The sequence below is a fragment of the Aotus nancymaae genome, unplaced genomic scaffold (genome assembly GCF_030222135.1).
Source record: "Aotus nancymaae isolate 86718 unplaced genomic scaffold, 86718_ANA_hifiasm-v0.15.2.pri h1tg000040l, whole genome shotgun sequence".
NCBI classification, from domain to species: domain Eukaryota; kingdom Metazoa; phylum Chordata; class Mammalia; order Primates; family Aotidae; genus Aotus; species Aotus nancymaae.
In genome coordinates this window covers 92,880,345-92,901,669 of record NW_026988454.1, presented here as the reverse complement: position 1 = coordinate 92,901,669, position 21,325 = coordinate 92,880,345, and the positions used below count along the sequence as shown (strand labels likewise).

The following is a 21,325-nucleotide window of genomic DNA, read 5'->3' as shown; positions in this document are numbered from 1 at the left end:
ACACCTTTGAGTGATTCCTCTCCCCTTGGGTATGAGTGGGACCTGTGACTGGCTTCCGATCAATAGAATACAGTACAGGCAATGGGCTGTACATAATTATGTGTATATAATTGTGTTAAACGAGTTCGTGGCACCCCTCTTGCTGGAGTACCTCCCTTGCAGGCTTTGAAGAATTGAGCTACGGTTGTGGGCTGCCTATGTTGGGAGTCTCACATGGTAAGGAACTGAAGGCAGCTTCTAGGAACTGAGGGCAATCTCTGGCTGACAGCAAGAAACTGAAGCCCTCGGTCCTACAAATGTAAGGAACTAAATTCTGCTGCCAACAAAAATGGGTCCCTCTCCAGTCAAGCCTCAGATGAGGCTACAGTGCTGGCTGACGTGTTTTTCTCTTTTCTTTTTTGAGACAGTTTCCCTCTTGTTGCCTAGGCTGGAGTGCAATGGCACAACCTCGGCCTCCCAGGTTCAAGCGATTCTCCTGCCTCAGCCACCTGACTAGCTGGTACAGGCATGTACCACCACACCCAGGTAATTTTGTATTTTTAGTAGAAACAAGAGACAAGTTTTCTCCATGTTGGTCAGGCAGGTCTCAAACTCCTGACCTCAGGTGATCCGCCTTCCTCAGCCTCCCAAAGTGCTGGGATTACAGGCATGAGCCACCACACCTGGCCTTGATATCTTAATTATAGCCTTGAGAGACTGAGCAGAGCCATGTCCAGAACTTTGGCCCATTGAAAATGTGAGATAATATGTGTTGTTTTAAGCCACTGAGGTAGTGGTTAATTGTTACACAGGAAACTAATGTAATCCCAATCCCCTCTACCACTATCACCATCCAGGCACTCAGCCTGTTGTCCTATCCTAACCACAGAGTGGGTAATCATAATTTCTTTTCTTTTGCATTAAAAAAAATTTTTTAGAATTTCTTTTCTATAACTCGATGAAGACAGTTGCAGGTGGGAAAAAAAAATTTCAAGTCAGATAACAGTCCATAACTTCAATAGTCAATAGTTACTATTAGTGATTTTGTCAATACTTACAGCTGAGCAATATTCTCATCAGACTTTTCTTCCACACATCCTTTCTTTATGGAGTTACAAGTTGCTTAGATTATTTTATTTGGATAGTGTCCTATTTATCATTAATTGTCCGCAAAACTCTTCAGATGTCTAATGTTTCTCTTAGTATGTTCAAACATAATAGGTTGTTAAACAAGATGTATAAAGCAAAAACCATAAAAAATTCAACTCCAGTTTATTCTCAACGGTTTGAATGAGAAAAAAAACTCCATTAAAATTTTAAAATCTTTAAAATAAAAACACAGAAAACCTTGTTTAGTGAAAGACACCAAAAACGCTGAAGACAATCCACACGATAGAAGTTATTTGTTACACAGACAACAAATGAAGGATAAGTACCCCAAATACATTAAAAACTTCTAGGCCAGGCACGGTGGCTCACGCCTGTAATACCAGCACTTTGGGAGGCCAAGGCGGGCAGATCAGGAGGTCAGGAGTTCCAGACCATCCTGGCTGACAAGGTGAAACCCTGTCTCTACTACAAATACAAAAAAATTAGCTGGGTGTGCTGGCGGTCGCCTGTAATCCCAGCTACTTGGGAGGCTGAGGTAGGAGAATCATTTGAACCCGGGAAATGGAAGTTGCAGTGAGCAGAGATGCACTCCAGCCAGGGTAACAGAGCAAGACTCTGTCTCAAAACAAAACAAAACTTCTACAAAACAATGAGAAGATAAGAAAATGTGCAAAATATATGAACAGTAAAAATTTAACAAATAGCAGTTGCCTGTAGGCTGAATACTACCTAAAAATAAGTTACTCAAAGTAAAAATAAGTAACAGAAAATATAAGGTTTTACATTTAGTCACATATATTAAAATAAAGTACCTTACATTTTCTTGTAAGATTGTATATTTCCTGAGACATACAGAGACAATGTAGAACTTTTCTCATTTCCTTCCTTCTTATTCAAACGTATAACACAGGGCATTGCTTCCATCAAAATATACTTGTACGTTGAACAACACCTACTGGTTTTATGGAGACAATGATCATTTCTAATATCGTCTTTCACAACCTTCCACATACCTGTGTTAGGTGAGAGGTTAGGTGTTTTTCAGTAAGTACCTGATGAATTTAAGGTGATATGTACATTATCCTTTTTTCATTCCAATCCGAAAATGTTATTTATTTGCATGTATGATAAAGCGAGCATGGTAATGTTTTTAAATTTCAAATATTACTTTTGCTTCTTATTCCTTGACTAATCTTTTTCCTAGGATAGTCAATCCTTTATACTGATTGGAGTTTATTACAACAAACTGAAAATTGAATAATTATTTACATTCATTTAAGTCAATTATTGCTGTGACAAATTTCAAACATTCCAATTATTACAGTCACTATAATTTTTTGTTATTTTGCTTTTTAAAAATTTTAATAATTTCCTAATTTTCTTTTTTTTAATTTTTTTGAGACAGAGTCCCGTTCTGTCACCCAGGATGGAGTGCAGTGGTGCCATCTCGCCTTACTGCAACCTTTACCTCCTGAGTTCAAGCAATTCTCATGTCTCAGCCTCCCAAGTAGCTGGGATTACAGGTATGCATCACCACACCTGGCTAATTTTTATATTTTTAGTAGAGACAGTTTCACCATGTTGGTCAGGCTGGTCTCAAATTCCTGACCTCAAGTGATCTGCCTGCCTCAGCCTCCCAAAGTGCTGGGATTACAGGCCTGAGCCACCTCGCCCGGCCTCTTTTAAAATTTTTTTGGTATTCTCCAGGATTGAGAGTCACTCAAATTCTTTCTAAACACAGAATCTCAAAATTCATCAAAAACTGGAAACTCATTGTTTCTTTCATATTCAATTTGCTTTGACAGAAATTCTTTACTTTTTTTGTCAATTAAGTTGCTAGAGAACAGATTGAATGCAGGAATAAAATAATTGTCAAGTTTTTCTGTCCTGAGGCACTGAAGAAAGTACGTCAGGCAGTTATCAAAGCAGAGCTCCAGGTCTTTGGGGTCCCACTGACTGTCTTGAGGGTTCTCGGTACATACGTGAAAGAAAGCAGTTTTCACATGATAAGAACAGAATTTATCCATATGTTTTTCACTCTTAAACTTTTCTTTCAGCCGTTCTAAAAGGTATTTCATCAGTTTTAAACAATCTTTCCTGTTGAATGAAAAAAGAGAACACTTATTTTTAGTTATTTACATTTAACAAAAGATTTTATGCATCTCATAGGAAAAACATAAACAATAAAGATACATAATAACATAAACATAAGCTGGGCGGGGTGACTCACGCCTGTGATCCCAGCACTTTGGAGGCCAAGGCAGGCAGATCACCTAAAGTCAGGAGTTCAAGACCAGCTTGGTCAACATGGTGAAACTCCGTCTCTACTAAAAATACAAAATTAGCCAGGTGTGGTGACGCATGCCTGTAATCCCAGCTACTCAGGAGGCTGAGGCAGGAGAATTGCTTGAGGTCAGGAGGTAGAGGTTGCAGTGAGCCAAGATCATGCCATTGCACTCCAGCCTGGGCAACGAGAGCAAAACTCTGTCTCAGAAAAACAAAATAAAATAAAATAGAAACAATTACAATCACACTAAAATCTGATTATGTTTTCAAACATGTGGTTTGAAGTTTCAAAAATGTCAGGCCTCCATATGTAAGCCCCGACCCAGAAAGTCTGAAGTTCTGTCTGCTTCGGCTAATCACATCCCCCCAACAGCCCCAAACCCCCACCCCAGTTTGCCATTATCCCTGATGGCCCTGCTGAGCTTCCCCTAGACATTAAGCTTTTCACCCCACCCTGCCATCTTAACTGTGATGATGGTAATGTGAATACTCCTTCCCTGACCCTGCCATCTTAACTGTTGTTGCTCTGCAAATATCCCTCTGCCCCACCCTACCATCTTAACTACTCTTAACGCCTAACCCCACCACCACTGTAACTAAACTTATGCTATTGTATACTCCTTGCCCCTACCCCCACCACTGTAACTGATCTTACTCTGTAACACCCCTGCCCCCTCCCCAAAAGATTTGCCCCAACCTACCACCAACTCCTATCCCACAGCCCTTCGCTAATGCCCTTTTTGGCCTCAGCCCACCTGTACCCAGGTGAATAAACAACCATGTTGCTCACACAAAGCCTGTTTGCTGGGGGGATCTCTTCATTCAAAGCAGAAATTTTAACAAAAAACAATTTTTTGTCCTCTTTCCCATTTTTAGCTTAAATATTTTATTCTCTCAATTTCTTCAACTGTATGAAGCTGAAATATTTAAGGTTCATATAAAAAGGTAAATATTTATACCTTTTTTTTTTTGAGATAGAGTCTCACTCTGTCATACAGTCTGGAGTGCAGTGGGACGATCTCAGCTCACTGCAACCTCCGCCTCTTGGGTTCAAGTGATTCTCCTGCCTCAGGCTCCTGAGTAGGTGGGACTACAGGCATGTGCCACTAAAAATTTTTTTGTATTTTTAGTAGAGATAGGGTTTCACCGTGTTAGCCAGGATGGTCTCGAGCTCCTGATCTGCCCGCCTCAACCTCCCAGAGTGCTAGGATTACAGGCGTGACCCACTGTAGGTCAAGATGGCCAAGGGGAGACCTATGTTAATTCTATCTAAATAATTCTAAGCTTGCTTGGATCAGAGTACATACACTGAACTAAACTATATTATTGGTGCAGTTAATGAGAAATCAGACGGCAACAGGAGGCCTAAGGTAAAAACCATGGAGAGTGCAGTAACACCAGAGAACACCTCGGGGTGGTTGCAGAGCAGGTAATACTGCCCTCGTCCCACGAATGCCTTCTCAACATGGAGACTGCAGGAGGGCCTCGTAAAGAGGGCTTATGCAAAGATCTCTGAGAAGGGAGGTGACCTCTGCTCACAAGATCTGAGAGGGTCTTTGCAGATGGGGGAGCTGGCAAGGAGGAGAAAAGCCTTGCAGGGCAGAGATCATGGAATGCCTCAGGCTCTGCCTAGTTTCTCGGAATATGGAGTGATTTTAATTGCTCTATGTCCTCAGTGCTCAGGAGATAAAAGCCCCTTGATACATTGGGTGTGGTCAGACCAGGTGGCTCCTCATCTGCTATACTTCTGATGCAGACACACCCTGATAACAATCAGTGATAAACTCAGAGTACTAGTTTAGCATGTCTTAGAAGGATCTCAAGTGCTCTCCCACCGGCTATCTTACCTACCCCTTCACCCTTCCCTTCCACATCCATAAGATCAGTGAGATTGTGCACATAATAAAAGTGTATGGAGCCCAGAGCTCGGGGCCAACGCACTTCCCATGCTTGCGGTGGTCCCCTGGACCCATGCTGTAAGTTCTACTCTTTATTTCTGTCTTTATTTCCTTTTCTCAATCCCTCGTCACCGCCAGGACTAAGGGCACTCACGTACAGGGTTGGGGCTGGTACCCAACACCCACCGTGCCCAGCTATTTATTTATTTATTTATTTATTTTATACAGGGTCTTGCTCTGTCACCCAGCCTGGGGTGTAGAGATTCAATCTCAGCTCACTGCAACCTCTGTCCTCCCCACATTCCCCTCAAGCAGTCCTCCCACCTCAGCCTCCTAAGTAGATATTTATACTATTCATCCAGTTATTCAGTACCTACAAAAATAGTTTTAATTTTTATAATACTAGAGAGAGAGATCCAAGATGGCTGATCACTAGCATCTCGGGCTCGTAGTTCCCAGTGAAAGCGCAGAGAACGAGAGGATGCCACACTTTCAGATGAATATTTGTTGCTCACGGACCAGGAGATTCCCAGCAGAGGAGCCCCACGGGTCGCCAGGGCGACTCTTGTGGCTGGCGCGGCAGTTTTGCTGGCGCCTTAGCATGCCAGTTCTTGGTGCAGAGTCCGGAGATTCCCGGGCAGAAAAGCACCATCAATCTTAACACCACTGTTTTGGCCGGTGCAGTGAATTGCTCAGATTTCGGCGCTGGGAATCAACAAGTTGGACGTCTGCTCAGAGACCTAGTTAGAAAGTCGGTATTACAAAGACGACAGAAGGATACATATATAATGAAGGGAAGAAACCAGAGTAAAAAGGCAGAGAATACTCAAAATCAGAATGCCTCTCCCTCTACAGGGGATCGCAATTCCTCATCAGTAACGGAACAAGGCTTAATAGATTACAAGTGTGTTCCAATAACAGAAGCAGGTTTCAAAACGTAGGTGATAAGAAACTTCTGTGAATTAAAAGAACTTGTTCTAACCCAATGCAAAGAAACTAAGAACCTTGAAAAAAGGTTTGACGAAATGTTAACGAGAATGAACAATTTAGAGAAGAATATAAGTGAATTGATGGAGCTGAAAAACACAACATGAGAACTTCGCGAAGCATGCACAAGTTTAAACAGTCGAATTGATCAAGTAGAAGAAAGGATATCAGAAGTCGAGAACCAGCTCAGTGAAATGAAATGAGAAGACAAGATTGGAGAAAAAAGGATGAAAAGGAATGAGCAAAGTCTCCAGGAAATATGGGACTATGTGAAAAGACCTAATTTACGTTTGATAGGTGTACCTGAATGTGACGAAGAGAATGAATCCAAGTTGGAAAATACTCTTCAGGATATCATTCAGGAAAACTTTCCCAACCTGGCAAGGCAGGGTAATATTCAACTCCAGGTAATACAGAGACCACCACAAAGATATTCTTCAAGAAGACCAACCCCAAGGCACATAATTGCCAGATTTATTAGGGTTGAAATGAAGGAGAAAATACTAACGGCAGCCAGAGGGAAAGGTCAGGTTACCCATAAAGGGAAACCTATCAGACTTACAGCAGATCTCTCAGCAGAAACCCTACAAGCCAGAAAAGAGTGGGGACCAATATTTAACATCCTTAAAGAAAAGAACTTTCAACCCAGAATTTCATATCCAGCCAAACTAAGCTTTATAAGCGAAGGAAAAATTAAATCTTTTGCGAACAAACAAGTACTTAGAGACTTCACCACCACCAGGCCTGCTTTACAAGAGCTTCTGAAAGAAGCACTATACATATAAAGGAACAACCAATATCAGCCTTTCCAAAAATATATCAAAAAGCAAAGAGCATTAACACAATGAAAAATTTACACTAACTGATGGGCAAAACAGCCAGCTAGCATCAAATGCCAGTATTAAACTTATATATATTCTAATTGGATAAAAAGCCAAAACCCATGGGTATGCTGCATCCAGACCCATCTCACATGCAACAATACATAAAGACTCAAAACAAAGAGAAGGAGGAAGATTTATCAACCAATCAGAGAGTAAAAATAAACAAATAAACAAAAAGCAGGAGATGCAATTCTCGCCTCTGATAAAGTAGACTTTAAAGCAACAAAGAGCAAAAGAGGCAAAGAAGGACATTATATAATGGCAAAAGGATCAATGTAACAAGAAGAGCTAATGATTTTATAGATCAATGAGACAGAAAATTAACAAGGACATTCAGGACTTGAACTCAGACCCGGAACAAGTAAACTTAATAAACATTTATAGAACTCTCCACTTCAAATACACAAAACATACATTACCACCTCACACCTATTCCAAAAGTGACTACATAATTGGAAGTAAATCACTCCTCAGTAATCACATAGAATTTCATAGGTTTAAATGAAATATTGGTTGGCTGCTTGTTTGTTATTTTCTTCCCTTACTCCTTCCTGTCTACATCAAGTATAATTATTGGTATAAAAGAGGTTTTCAATACCCATTACTAAATTGCATTCTAGCCTGGGCAAGAAAGCAATACTCCCATTCTCTCTCTCTCTTTCTCTTCCTTTTTCTTCCTCTTCTTCATTTTTTTTCTTTCTTTCTTTCAAAAAATAAATAAATAAATAAATAAATAAAACATTATTTTTGGAGGCCATAAAAGAATGATTAGAAATTCATGAGAAAACAGAGATTTTTTTATCTGATAATAAAATACGTTACTCTCAGATAATTAAATATATTACTATCACATAGTTAAGTCCCTTACTATGGTTTAAAACAATGCCTCTGATTAATCTCCCCTCCTCTCCAATAAAAAAAAAAAAATAGAATTTCAATGGGCAAAGCTGCAAGGAGAGAGCAATGCAGAGAGAGTAATCTGAGCAAAACCAGGAGATATGAGACGGCTTCTGGTCTTAAAAAAAAAAAAATTTTTTTAATAATACTATTTCATTTTATTGAACCGAAAATATTTACATTCTTTTTTCTTTTACTTTTTAAAAATCCACTAATTGTATCACATAATTATATTATTAGGAGTACCACCGATAATCTGCCATTTCATCTAGTTATTTAGTAGTTGACAAAATTTATGTATGAAACTATTAACCTTATCAACAATATTTTTTTTTTTTTTATTGAGACCAAGTCTCACTCTGTCACCCAGGTTGGAGTGCAGTGGCATGATCTCAGTTCACTGCAAACTCCATCTTCCAGGTTCCAGTGATTCTCTTGCCTTAGCCTCCCAAGGAGCTGTGATTACAGGCACGCCCCACTGTGCCTGGCTAATTGTATTTTTAGTAGAGATGGGATTTCGCCATGTTGGCCAGGCTGGTCTAGAACTCCTGACCTCAGGTGATCTACCTTCCTCAGCCTACCAAAGTGCTGAGATTACAGGCATAAGCCACCATGCCTGGACAATACTGGCCAACTTTAGAAATTCAAATTAACAATTCCTTTTCAATTTTAGCTTTTTATGGTGTATATGCTATTATGAAAAAAAATGGTAGGGTACACTGTCTCATGCCTGTAATCCCAACACTTTGGGAGGTCAAGGTGGGAAGATTTCTTGAACCCAGGATTTAAGAGACCAGCCTGCCTGGGCAACAAAGGGAGACCACCATCTCTACCAATAAAAGATAAATCTTTTTTGAGATAAGGTGTCACTATGTCACCCAGGTTGGAGTGCAGTGGCACAATCATGGCTCACTGCAGCCTTGATTTCCTGGGCTCAAGCGATTCTCCCACTTCAGCCTTCCAATAAGCTGGGACCACAGGCACCAGTCACTATGCCTGGCTAATTTTTTTTTTTCTGAGAAGGAGTCTTGCCTCGTCACCCAAGCTGGAGTGCAATGGTGCGATCTCAGCTTACTACAACCCCCGCCTCCCGGGTTCAAGCAATTCTCCTGCCTCAGCCTGCTGAGTAACTGGGATTACAGGCACGCAACATCACATCCAGCTAATTTTTTGTATCTTTAGTAGAGATGGGGTTTCACCATGCTGGCCAGGCTGGTCTTCTTCAACTTCTGACCTCGTGATCCGCCCACCTCGGCCTCCCAAAGTGCTGGGATTACAGGCGTGAGCCACCGCACCAGGCCTGCCTGGCTAATTTTTAAATTTTTTGTGGAGGCAGGAGCCTCACCATGTTGCTAGGCCAGGATTACAGGTGTGAGCCACCGGCCCCTCTGCAAAAAAAATTTTTTTAATTAGCTGAGCATGGTGGCATACACCTGTAGTCTCATCTACTTGGGGGCTGAAGTAGGATGATTGCTTCAGCCCGGGAGATCAAGACTGTGGTGAACTGTGATTGGGTCAATGCACTCCTGTCTGGGTGACAGAGTGAAAGTCTGTAATCCCAGCACTTTAGGAGGCTGAGGGGGGCGGATCATGAAGTTAAGAGATGGAGATCATCTTGGCCAACATGGTGCAACCCTATCTCTACTAAAATACAAAAATATAGCTGGGCTTGGTGGCATGCACCTGTAGTCCCAACTACTCAGGAGGCTGAGGCAGGAGAATCACTTAAACCCGGGAGGCAGAGGTAGCAGTAAGTCGAGATCGCCCCACTGAACTCCAGCCTGGCGATAGAATAAGACTCTGTCTCAAAAAACAGAATCGATTACTCAGTTAGTGTTGTTTTCAGTTTGGCCAGTCAATCCCTAGCCATCAACACAACCCAACTATCCCAAAGCAAGCCCAGTATCCAATAAGTGATCCTTCGGCCGGGTGCAGTGGCTTATGCCTATAATCCCAGCACTTTGGGAGGACGAGGCGGGTGGATCATGAGGTCAAGAGATCGAGACCAGCCTGGTCAACATGGTGAAACCTCATCTCTACTAAACATATAAAAAAACTAGCCGAGCATGGTGGTGCATGCCTGTAGTCCCAGCTACTCGGGAGGCTGAGGCAGGAGAATTGCTTGAACCCAGGAGGCGGAGGTTGCGGTGAGCCGAGATCGCGTCATTGCACTCCAGCCTGGGTAACAAGAGCGAAACTCCGTCTCAAAAAAAAAAAAAAAAAGTGATCCTTTGGCCTCCTCCAATTATATGACATTAATATTCATTACCTTTAAACAAGCAAAATACTATGATCCATTGAATTGTATGGCTAGTGTTCATACCCTCTCACTCGGTCCTACTGATACATCTATACAAAAACAATTCATCTGATCCAAGGTTCAGAACTACTACTCCCTGGCCTTGCCTTCCAACAACACTCTTTCCTTGGCCCTTTGGATCTAGCCTCTCTGGTTTCATACTCACTCTCCCCAGGTCAACCCAATCCTGCCTGATCCTCAGACCCAACCCAGCTCAGCAATTCAGGTTTGAGGTATGGAGTCAACAAAGAATTAAGCATAGTATAGATAATCTGTCATTTAACAAAATAAGGCTGTTACCTGCAACATTTCACTTCTTTCTTTTCACAGCACGTTTTAGATTTTCCATGATTGCTCAAAATTTCCTTTTCAATGTGAGAGAAGGATAGCCGCCATGTTTCTCCTTAATTTCAAAAAGAAAAACAGAAAAGCACTTTACCAAAACCATCCATATCTAAACAATGTTTAAGTGGGGCTGAAAAAATTCTAGGAGTGAATCAAAAGAAGTGAACAGATAAATAATTACGTATAAAAACAAGTACACAGATAAAAAAATGGGCCTAACTGAAAAACAATGGGAGGAAGCCACAGATGCATATAGTTAACAATAGTGAGATGTATTATCATTTATATATTGCTGAATTCCCTTTGTTAAATATTTTGTTTCAATAATAACTTCAATCAATTTATTCACTTTTTCTGTACCATCCTTACAGGTTTTAGTATTAATACAAAATGATTTGGCCGGGCTTGGTGGCTCACACCTGTAATCCCAGCACTTTGGGAGGCTGAGGCGGGCGGGTCACGAGGTCAGGAGTTTGAGACCAGCCTGGCCAACATGGTAAAATCCCCTCTCTACTAAAAATACAAAAATGAACCAGGCATGGTGGCACGAGCCTTTAATCCCAGCTACTCTGGAGGCTAAGGCAGGAGAATCACTTGAACCTAGGAGGCGGAGGTTGCAGTGAGCCAAGATCAGGCAATTGCAACAAGAGCGAAACTTCATCTCTAAAAAAACAAACAAGCAGGCCAGGCGCAGTGGCTCACGCCTATAATCCCAGCACTTTGGGAGGCCGAGGCGGGTGGATCACGAGGTCAAGAGATCGAGACCATCCTGGTCAACAAGGTGAAACTCTGTCTCTACTAAAAATACAAAAATTAGCTGGGCATGGTGGCGCATGCCTGTAGTCCCAGCTACTCGGAGGCTGAGGCAGGAGAATTGCCTGAACCCAGGAGGCGGAGGTTGCGGTGAGCCAAGATTGCGTCATTGCACTCCAGCCTGGGTAACAAGAGCGAAACTCCGTCTCAAAAAAAAAAAAAAAAAAAAAAAAAACAAGCAAAAAGATGAAAGCAGAACATGCTAAATGACACTACTAGAATGTACTCTGAAAAATCCTCTCTTTGGGAAACTCTACAGGAAAAAAATAAGCTGTTCCTTCAATGAGTAAATTGAAAAGGAATAAAAAAAGTAATGAAAGAGGAAGTTATGAGCTAAAAGAGATTTAACAGATAGTCAGTCACAATGTATGAACCTTATTTGAATCCTGATCCAAACAGGCAAACTGAACAAAAAAAGTGTGACACAAGACAAGTGGAACTTTTAATACTGAATAGATGTTTGATATTAGGGAATTATTGCTTTTTTTCTTTTTTTGAGACGAGGTCTCCCTCTATCACCCAGGCTGGAGTGTGTGAACACAGCTCCCTGAAACCTCGACTTCCTGGCCTCAAGCAATCTTCCCATGTCACCCTTTCCCATAGCTAGGACCAGAAGCACACACCACCATGGCTGGCTAATTTTTAAATTTTTTGTAGATATGGGCTCTCTATGTTCCCCAGGCTGATCTTGAACTCCTGGACTCCAGCAATCCTCCAGCCTCCCAAAGTACTGGAATTACAGGCGTGAGCCACTGTGCCCAGGCAATGTAAGAAAATTATTTGCTTACGCATTTATTTTATTTATTTATTTTTGGGATGGAGTCTTTGTTGCCCAGGCTAAAGTGCAGTGATGCCATCTTGGCTCACTGCAACCTCCGCCTCCTGGGTTCAAGCAATTCTCCTGCCTCAGCTTCCCCAGTAGCTGGGACTGCAGGCATGAGCCACCATGCCGAGCTAATTTTGTACTTTTAGTAGAGATGGAGGTTTCACCATGTTGGCCAGGATGGTCTTGAACTCCTGACCTCTGCCGGCCCCAGCCTCCCAAAGTGCTGGGATTATAAGTGTGAGCCACTGCTCCCAGTCATTTATTTTTTTAAGACAATGTCCCACTTTGTCACCCAGGCTGGAGCGCAGTGACCTGATCTTGGCTCACTGCAGCCTCGACCTCCTAGGCTCAAGTGATTCTCCCACTTCAGCCCCTTAAAGAGCTGAAACAACAGGTGCATATCACCATGCCCAGCTAATTTATTTTGTATTTTTTGTAGAGACAAATCTTGGCTACATGGCCCAGGCTGGAACTCCGGGGCTCAAGTGATCCACCCACCTCAGTCTCCCAAAATGCTAGTATTACAGGCATGAGCCATTGCTCCCGGCCTAGTCTCCTTTGGTTCTAGTTTAAGATTTTCATAATAAAAAGTTTTGACCGGGTGCAGTGGCTCATACCTGTAATCCCATCACTTTGGGAGGCTGAGGCGAGCGGATCACCTGAGGCCAGGAGTTTAAGAGCAGCCTGGACAACATGGTGAAACCCCATCTCTACGAAAAATACAAAACTTAGCCAGGCGTGGTGGTGGCCACCTGTAATCCCAGCTACTCATGAGGCTGAGACAGGAGAATTGCTTGAATCCAGGAGGCAGAGATGCAGTGAGCCTAGATTGCACCACTGCACTCCAGCCTGGATGACAGAGTAAGACTCCGTCTCAATAATAATTATAATAATAATAAATAAATAGTTTTAAAATAGATCAATTACCTGTGAATAAGTTAACAAACGATATACAAAACCTCTGCAGCAAAAATGCTAATGAGAGAAGCTGGGAAGTATTAGAGGAGATCTAAATAAGTGGATTGGGGAACTCAATATTGTTAACATGTCAACTCTCCCCTATTTTTTCTTTCTTTCTTTTTGTTTTTTTAGAGACAAGGTCTTGTTCTGTTTTGCAGGCTAAAGTGCAGTGACAAGTTTATAGTTCACTGTAATCTCGAACTCCTGAACTTAAGTGATTCTCTTGCATAACTAAAACTACAAGTGCACGCCACCAGTATAGCTAATTTTTAAAAAAGTTATTATAGAGATGGAGATGCACAACTCTCTGTAAAAGCTTTTTTTTTTTTCTTTTTTACGGAGTTTTGCTCTTGTTACCCAGACTGGAGTGCAATGGCCCGATCTCGGCTCACCACAACCTCCACCTCCTGGGTTCAGGCAATTCTCCTGCCTCAGCCTCCTGAGTAGCTGGGATTACAGGCACGCACCACCATGCCCAGCTAATTTTTTGTATTTTTAGTGGAGACGGGGTTTCACCATGTTGACCAGGATGGTCTTGATCTCTTGACCTCATGATCCACCCGCCTCGGCCTCCCGAAGTGCTGGGATTACAGGCGTGAGCCACCGCGCCTGGCCTGTAAAAGCTTTTATAGACAGTTTTTCTTTATTATATATTTTTTTTTGAGACAGAGTCTTGCTCTGTTACCAGGCTGGAGTGCAGTAGAATGATCTCAGCTCACTGCAACCTCCACCTCCCAGGTTAAAGCAATTCTCCTGCCTCAGCCTCCAAAGTCGCTAGGACTACAGGCAGGCACCACCATGCCCAGCTAATTTTTTTATTTTTAATAGAGGCGGGGTTTCACTATGTTAGCCAGAATGGTCTCAATCTCTTGACCTTGTGATCTGCCTGCCTCAGCCCCCCAAAGCGCTGGGATTACAGGTGTGAGCCACCAGGCTCAGCGAGAGTTTTCACAGAGTGTTGTCCAGGATGGTCTTGAACTCCTCACCTCAAGCAATTCTCCTTCCTCAGCCTTCTGAAGTGCTGGAATGACAGGCATAAGCCACCATTCCTGGCCCCAAATTTATCTATAGATTCGACATTATCTCAATCAAAATTCCAAAAAGCATTTTGTGGAATCTGACAAGCTGATTTCAAAATTTATATGAGAATGCAAAGGGTCAAGACTCTCTAAAACACCCTTGGAGAAGAACAAAGTGGTAGAACTTGCCCTAAAGGGTATCAAGACTAATTTTAAAGCTACATTATGTACAACAACATGGTACAAAGATAGACAAAGATTTTTAATGGTACAGAATAAAGAGTACAGGAATAGCTACAAAATACAGTTGGCCCTTTGTATTCAAGTGTTTCACATCTGAGAATTCAACCAACCATGGATTGAAACCCACAGATATGGAGGTCCAACTATACTACATCATTTTATGTAAGGGATTTGAGCATCTGTGGACTTTGGTGTCTGCGGGGTACCCTGGAGCCAATCCTGAGGGTCAACTGTATATGCGACTGTAAAGAAAGGTGACATGTACCCTTTGAGGGAATATGTTGTCTTGCCAGGTACACAAGGGGGCTTAGTTTCAAGAGCAAGAATCTTCCCAGCGACATGCCCCGCCCCCTCAACCCATCCGGAGGATTAGAGATCTTTGTTTAAATTTTCGATCCTGCGGGAAGAATCAAAGATCAATCACTCCAGCGGACGTTTAAAGGAACTCCTTTCATAAGTCAAAGGGCTTGGAAAGGGAGGGAATTCCTCCCAGGTTAAAAGTCCCTGTCCCCCACGTCCGGGCCGGCGGATTCCATATTTGGGTCCCCTTCCACAATCTTTGTGGAAGCTTTCTCTTTCTCATCCTTTTCTCTTTTTCTATTGCTCTGCCTAAATAAATAAATCACTTTCTGCAAAAACTCTTTGGGGTCCGATATTTACTTGCAAGTGCACGGCACCCCGCGTGGTCCTCTCTCCCATTCTTGGGTGAGAGACACCAAAAACCTAGAGCCCACTGGGGAGCGAGCTAAACCTCCCCTGCACCCTGGGTCCCAGAAACCGGCAAACACCCTTGATAAAATGTGATAAGGATGGCACTTTGCCTCTGTGACCTTCCTCCCCCAAACCAGTAACTGGTCTATTCATAAGAAACATATTAAACAAATCTCCAGTAAAAGACATTCTGCAAATTACCTAACTAGTACTCCTCAAAAGTGTTAAAACTGAAAAACTGTCACAGTCAAGAGCAGCTTAAGGAGACATAATAACTAAATGCAATATGGTATCCTAAATGGGATCTTGGAACAGTAAAAGGACATTAAGAAAAACTAAGGAAATCTGAATAAAGTATAGACTTTTTTTTTTTTTTGAGATGGAATCTCGCTCTGTCACATAGGCTGGAGTGCAGTGGCATGATCTTGGCTTACTGCAATCTCCGCCCCCTAAGTTCAAGCGATTCTCCCGTCTCAGCCTCCCGAGGAGCTGGAACTACAGGTGTGCACCACCATCCCTGGCTAATTTTTGTACTTTTTTTTTTTAGCAGAGATGGGGTTTCTCCATGTTGGCCAAGGTGGTCTCGAACTCCTGACTTCAGGTGATCTGCCCACTTCAGTCTCCCAAAGTGCTAGAATTATAGGCATGACCCACTGTGCCCAGCCGATAAAGTGTAGACTTTAGCTAACAATAATGTATCAATATTGGTTTATTAATTGTATAAATGTACTATATTAATGTGAGATATTAATAATAGGGAAATGGGGGTGCTGCAGTGGCACGTGTCTGTAGTCCTAGTTACTCAATAGGCTGAGGCGGGAGGATCATTGAGCTCAGTTCCAGACCAGCATGGGCAACACAGTGAAACTCTGCCCCACTACCTCCCCCACAAAAAACCCCAGGGAAAAGGGATTTTTTCCCATTATATGGGAACTCTCTGTACTATCTTCACGATTTTTCTATAAATATAAAACTATGCTAATACAAAAAGTTTATTTTTAAATAAACTACATTGAGATATCATTTCTCACTTTTTGAACTACTGGAAAGAATTTCAGTTGGCAAAAAGTTTAACCAGTCAATGAAGGTGAAACAGGTACTCTGATACATTGCTGTGAAAATGTAAATTGGAATGATGCCTATGGAGGAGATCTGGGAAATACCTAGCAATATTACATAAAGATTTACTGTTTGACCAGCTGTAAAAATAGACTTTAAAAAGGAATGGGTTCCCTGGTAAGCAGACTCGGATGGAGAAAAAAGAAAAAAAAAAAAGGGAATGGGTGTTTTCTCTACATAGAGGTATGGAGTGAGATCCAAGATATTTTGTTAAAATGAAAAAAAAAAAGTGTTATATCTGAGAGCTGGGCTTCTAAAAAGCAAAAAATAAACAAAATTAATAAAATTAAAAAGAAAAAGGTATGGCCTGGGTGTGATGGCTCATTCCTGTAATCCCAGCACTTTGGGATTGTTTGAGGTCAGGAGTTTGAGACCAGCCTGGGCAACATAGCAAGACCCTGTGTCTACTTAAAAAAAAAAAAAAAACCTTTTATTTTAAAAAGGGGGTGATCATACAAATATATTTTATATATAAATTAGTATATTATCTAATATTTATATGTTTAATCTACCTTTTTCAAAATAATACCAGTATTATTACCAATAATATACGTTTAAAAAAGAGATTTTTTTTGCACTTTTTGTTCTTAAGATAAAAGGATAGTCAAAATACCAAGTTTTAAGCCCACTTGAAAAAAATGTCCAGCTGGGCACAGTGTCGTGCACCCTAATTTCAGCTACTTGAGAGGCAAGAGGCTGAGACGAGAGGATCACTTGAAACCAGGAGTTTGACTCCAAGAAGAACACCCCTAACTCCTGGGCTCAATGGTCCTCCTGCCTCAGCCTCCCAAAGGCCGAGGGAACTAGGACTATAAGCACATGCCACTGCACCCTCATTTCCCTATTATTAACATCTCATATTCATAAAATACATTGGTACAATTAATAAACCAACACTGATACATTATTGTTAACTCAAGTCTATATCCAGATTTCCTTAGTTTTTACATGATCTTTTTTACCTTAAAAAATTAAATATTATGTACTATATCATGTTTATATGCCACCACCTCTTTTTTTTTTTTTTTTTTTTTGAGATGGAGTCTCACTCTGTTGCCCAGGCTAAAGTGCAGTGGCGCGGTCTCGGCTCACTGCAACTTCACCTCCCGGGTTCAAGCAATTCTTCCACCTCAGCCTCCAGAGCAGCTGGGACTACAGGTGTGCACCACCACACCCAGCTAATTTTTGTATTTTTTTTTTAGTGGAGACGGCATTTCACCATATTGGCCAACCTGGTCTGGGACTCCTGACCTTGTGATCCACCCACCTCGGCCTCCCAAAGGGCTGGGATTACAGATATGAGCCACTGCTGGCTGCCACCACCTTTTAAAAATAAAAGGCACACTTTTTTTTTGTTTTTGAGACAGGGTCTTACTCTGTCGCCACTGGAGCGTGGTGGCACCATCTTGGCTCACTGCAGCCTCAACCTCCCAGCTCAAGTGATCCTCCTACCTCAGTCTCTCGAATAGTTGAGATACAGGCATGCACTACCATGCCTGGTTAATTTTTGTATTTTTAGTAGAGATGGGGTTTCACCATGTTGCTGAGGCTAGTCCCAAACTCCTGAGCTCAAGTGATCTCCCCGCTTCAGACTCCCAAAGTGTTGGGATTATAGGTTTGAGCCATTACATCAGTGAGATATAGAATATATTTATTTATTTATTTATTTTTTCAAAGACGGGGTTTCACCATATTGATCAGGCTGGTCTCGAACTCCTGACCTCAGGTGATGCACCTGCCTCAGTCTCCCAAAGTGCTGGGATTACAGGCGTGAGCCACCGCGCCTAGCCAGAATATATTTATTTACCTATATTTTTAAAACATGGAAGGGCGAGCATGGTGGCTCATGACTGTAATCCCAGCACTTTGGAAGGCCAAAGTGGATGAATCACCTGAGGTCAGAAGTTTGAGACCAGCTTGGCCAACATGGGAAAACCCTGTCTTTACAGAAAATACAAAATTAGCCAGGCATGGTGGCACGTACCTGTAATCCCATCTACTCCAGGAGGCTAAGGCAGAGTGACTTAAACCTGGGAAGCCGAGGCTGCAGTGAGCCAAGATTGCCCCACTGCACTCCAGCCTAGGTGACAGAGTGAAACTCTGTCTCAAAAAAATAAATAAATAAAATAAAAAATAAAACATGGAAGGGTTAACTAAAAACAATTAAAAGGGTTTCTACTCAGGGAAAGAGAAAAGCGTGGAGAGGACATGAACAGAAAATGTTTCTCTAACTGTACCTTTTTCCATAGCTTTGACTTTGGAACTATGCAAATGCTTTATAAATTTATGAAACAAATTAAATTAAACTTTAAAAACCAGTATATAAAAACAGATAACATAATGAAACAAGTTAATTTACTCATGTTTAGTTAAACTGTCCAGAGACTTTTTTTGGAGGGGGAAGAGGGGTCCAGAGGACATCTTGCTATGTTATCCTGGATGGAGTCTAGTGGCACAATCACAGCTCACTATAGCCCTTAACTCCTCGGCTCAAGCAATCCCCCTGAGTAGCTGAGACTACAGGCACGGGACACTGCACCTGGCTGAACATTTTTTCAAGTGGATTAAAAACCTCATATTTTGACTGTCCTTTTAAGAACAAAAAAACTGCAAGTAAATCATAAACTGTTTTTTTATAAATTATATTCTTGGTAACAAAACTGGTATTATTTTGAAACAGGTAGTTTTTTTTTTTTTTTTTTTTTTTTTTTTTTTGAGACGGAGTTTCGCTCTTGTTACCCAGGCTGGAGTGCAATGGCGCGATCTCGGCTCACTGCAACCTCCGCCTCCTGGGTTCAGGCAATTCTCCTGCCTCAGCCTCCTGAGTAGCTGGGATTACAGGCACGCGCCACCATGCCCAGCTAATTTTTTGTATTTTTAGTAGAGACGGGGTTTCACCATGTTGACCAGGATGGTCTCGATCTCTTGACCTCGTGATCCACCTGCCTCGGCCTCCCAAAGTGCTGGGATTGATTTTTTTGGTTTTTTGGTTTTCTTTGAGACGGAGTTTTGCTCTTGTTGCCCAGGCTGGAGAGCAATAGCGTGATCTCGGCTCACTGCAACCTCCGCCTCCCAGGTTCTAGTGATTCTCCTGCCTCAGCCTCCTGAGTAGCTGGGATTACAGGTGCCCGCCACCACGCTCGGTTAATTTTGTATTTTTAGTAGAGATGGGGTTTCTCCATGTTGGTCGGGCTGGTCTCAAACTCCCAACCTCAGGTGATCCGCCTGCCTCTGCCTCCCAAAGTGCTGGGATTACAGGCTCACATGAGACATCACACATGGCCCAACAGGTAGACTTTTAAAATTTGAAATTTTTTGGCCGGGCGTGGTGGCTCACGCCTATAATACCAGCACTTTGGGAGGCCGAGGCAGGTGGATCACAAGGTCAAGAGATCGAGACCATCCTGGTCAACATGGTGAAACACCGTCTCTACTAATAAGAGAAATACAAAAATTAGCTGGGCATGGTGGTGCACGTCTGTAATCCCAGCTACTAAGGAGGCTGAGGCAGGAGAATTGCCTGAACCCAGGAGGCGCAGATTGTGGTGAGCCGAGTTTGCGCCATTGCAATCCAGCCTGGGTAACAAGAGTAAAACTCCATCTCAAAAAAAAAAAAAAATTTTTGAAATTTTTAATTAAAAATCAATAAAAACAAGGCCGGGCACAGTGGCTCATGCCTGTAATCCCAGCACTTTGGGAGGCTGAGTCGGATGGATCACCTGAGGTCAGGAGTTCAAGACCAGCCTGGCCAATATGGTGAAACCCAGTCTCTACTAACAAGACAAAAAAACTAGCCAGGCATGGTGACACGTGCCTGTAGTCCCAGCTACTCAGGATGCCGAGGTGGGAGAATTGTTTGAATCCAAGAGGTAGAGGTTGCAGTGAGCCGAGATTGCACCACTGCACTCCAGCCTGGGCAACAGAGCAAGACTATATCAAAAAATAAATGACAAATGAAAATAAATAAAAACAACAACATAATATTTTTAAAAATATAGCTTGTGAGACCAGGGAATTACTAGTGGAATGCTTAGAAAAAGAAAAGATAAAGCAGGTGTTGTAAGTGTCTCCAACCTAGTACAAGTATTTTCACTGTTAAGTCCCTTTGTTCACTCAAATACACATACACTCACACACGTACACAGAAGCAGGGTTTTGTCTAATTATACATAATCTGCCATGATGGGAGATGCAGAATAGCCAAGGGTAACAGAAAGCAGAGGTGAAGCTAAGCACCCAGAACCAGACTTCACTTTCTTCCATTTTAATGGAAGGATGCAAAGAACTTCCTAACCACATAGGCCACCAAAGGACACTTTTTCATCTCTAAGCTGATATGTCTTCCAGTGTCCTCCAGGACAGGCCAGAAAGAGACAGTATGGGATCCTGTTGCGATGCGTATATCACTTACAGTGAAAGTTTCTTGGGACAGCAATTCTAAAACTTGTTCAAGTTGCAGAACAACCTCTTTGCAGAAAGCTATAATCATTTTGTAAAAATATAAACAATGATATATATAAGTCCCTTTCATAAACTATTTTTCTTACAGAAAAATTCCTATATGTATGCAATACATAAAGTTATGATGTGTGTCCACAGAAGCACAAATTATCAAACTAAGCGTGATTGACTATTTCTAGGCTTTTTCAGCAATACTCATTTATGGTTCATTTGTTTTGTGGTCCCCTTCAGTTTCCCTGGAATCCAATAGTAGTATGTGCCAAAAAGTCCTATATAAACCTATGGGAGAAAATGAAAATAATCACTACTTTCTTTCTTTCTTTTTTTTTTTTTTTTGGACTAAATCACAAGAAAAAAGCTGCTTCCCAAGAGTTTGAGACCAGCCTGGCCAACATGGTGAAACCCCATCTCTACTAAAAATACAAAAAATTAGCCAGGCATGGTGGCAGGTACCTGTAATCCCAGCTACTCGAGAGGCTGAGGCAGGA

The 21,325-nt window shown here is 42.0% G+C and overlaps 1 protein-coding gene across 2 annotated transcripts in view; it reads right to left on the bottom strand.

Annotated features, from left to right (window-relative positions):
• Positions 1-21,325, bottom strand: part of CGAS (cyclic GMP-AMP synthase) — a 42,001-nt gene that overhangs the window by 5,061 nt on the left and 15,615 nt on the right. Inside the window, exons 4-5 of one of the 2 annotated variants that reach the window (XM_064360917.1) lie at positions 10,641-10,743; positions 3,068-3,186 (exon numbers count right to left, since the gene is read on the bottom strand). In XM_064360917.1, the coding sequence (XP_064216987.1) occupies positions 3,068-3,186; positions 10,641-10,743 (222 nt within the window). Of the gene's footprint in view, positions 1-859; positions 3,187-10,640; positions 10,744-21,325 lie in introns of those variants that run through there. The other variant, XM_021670299.2, reaches the window with a different exon arrangement.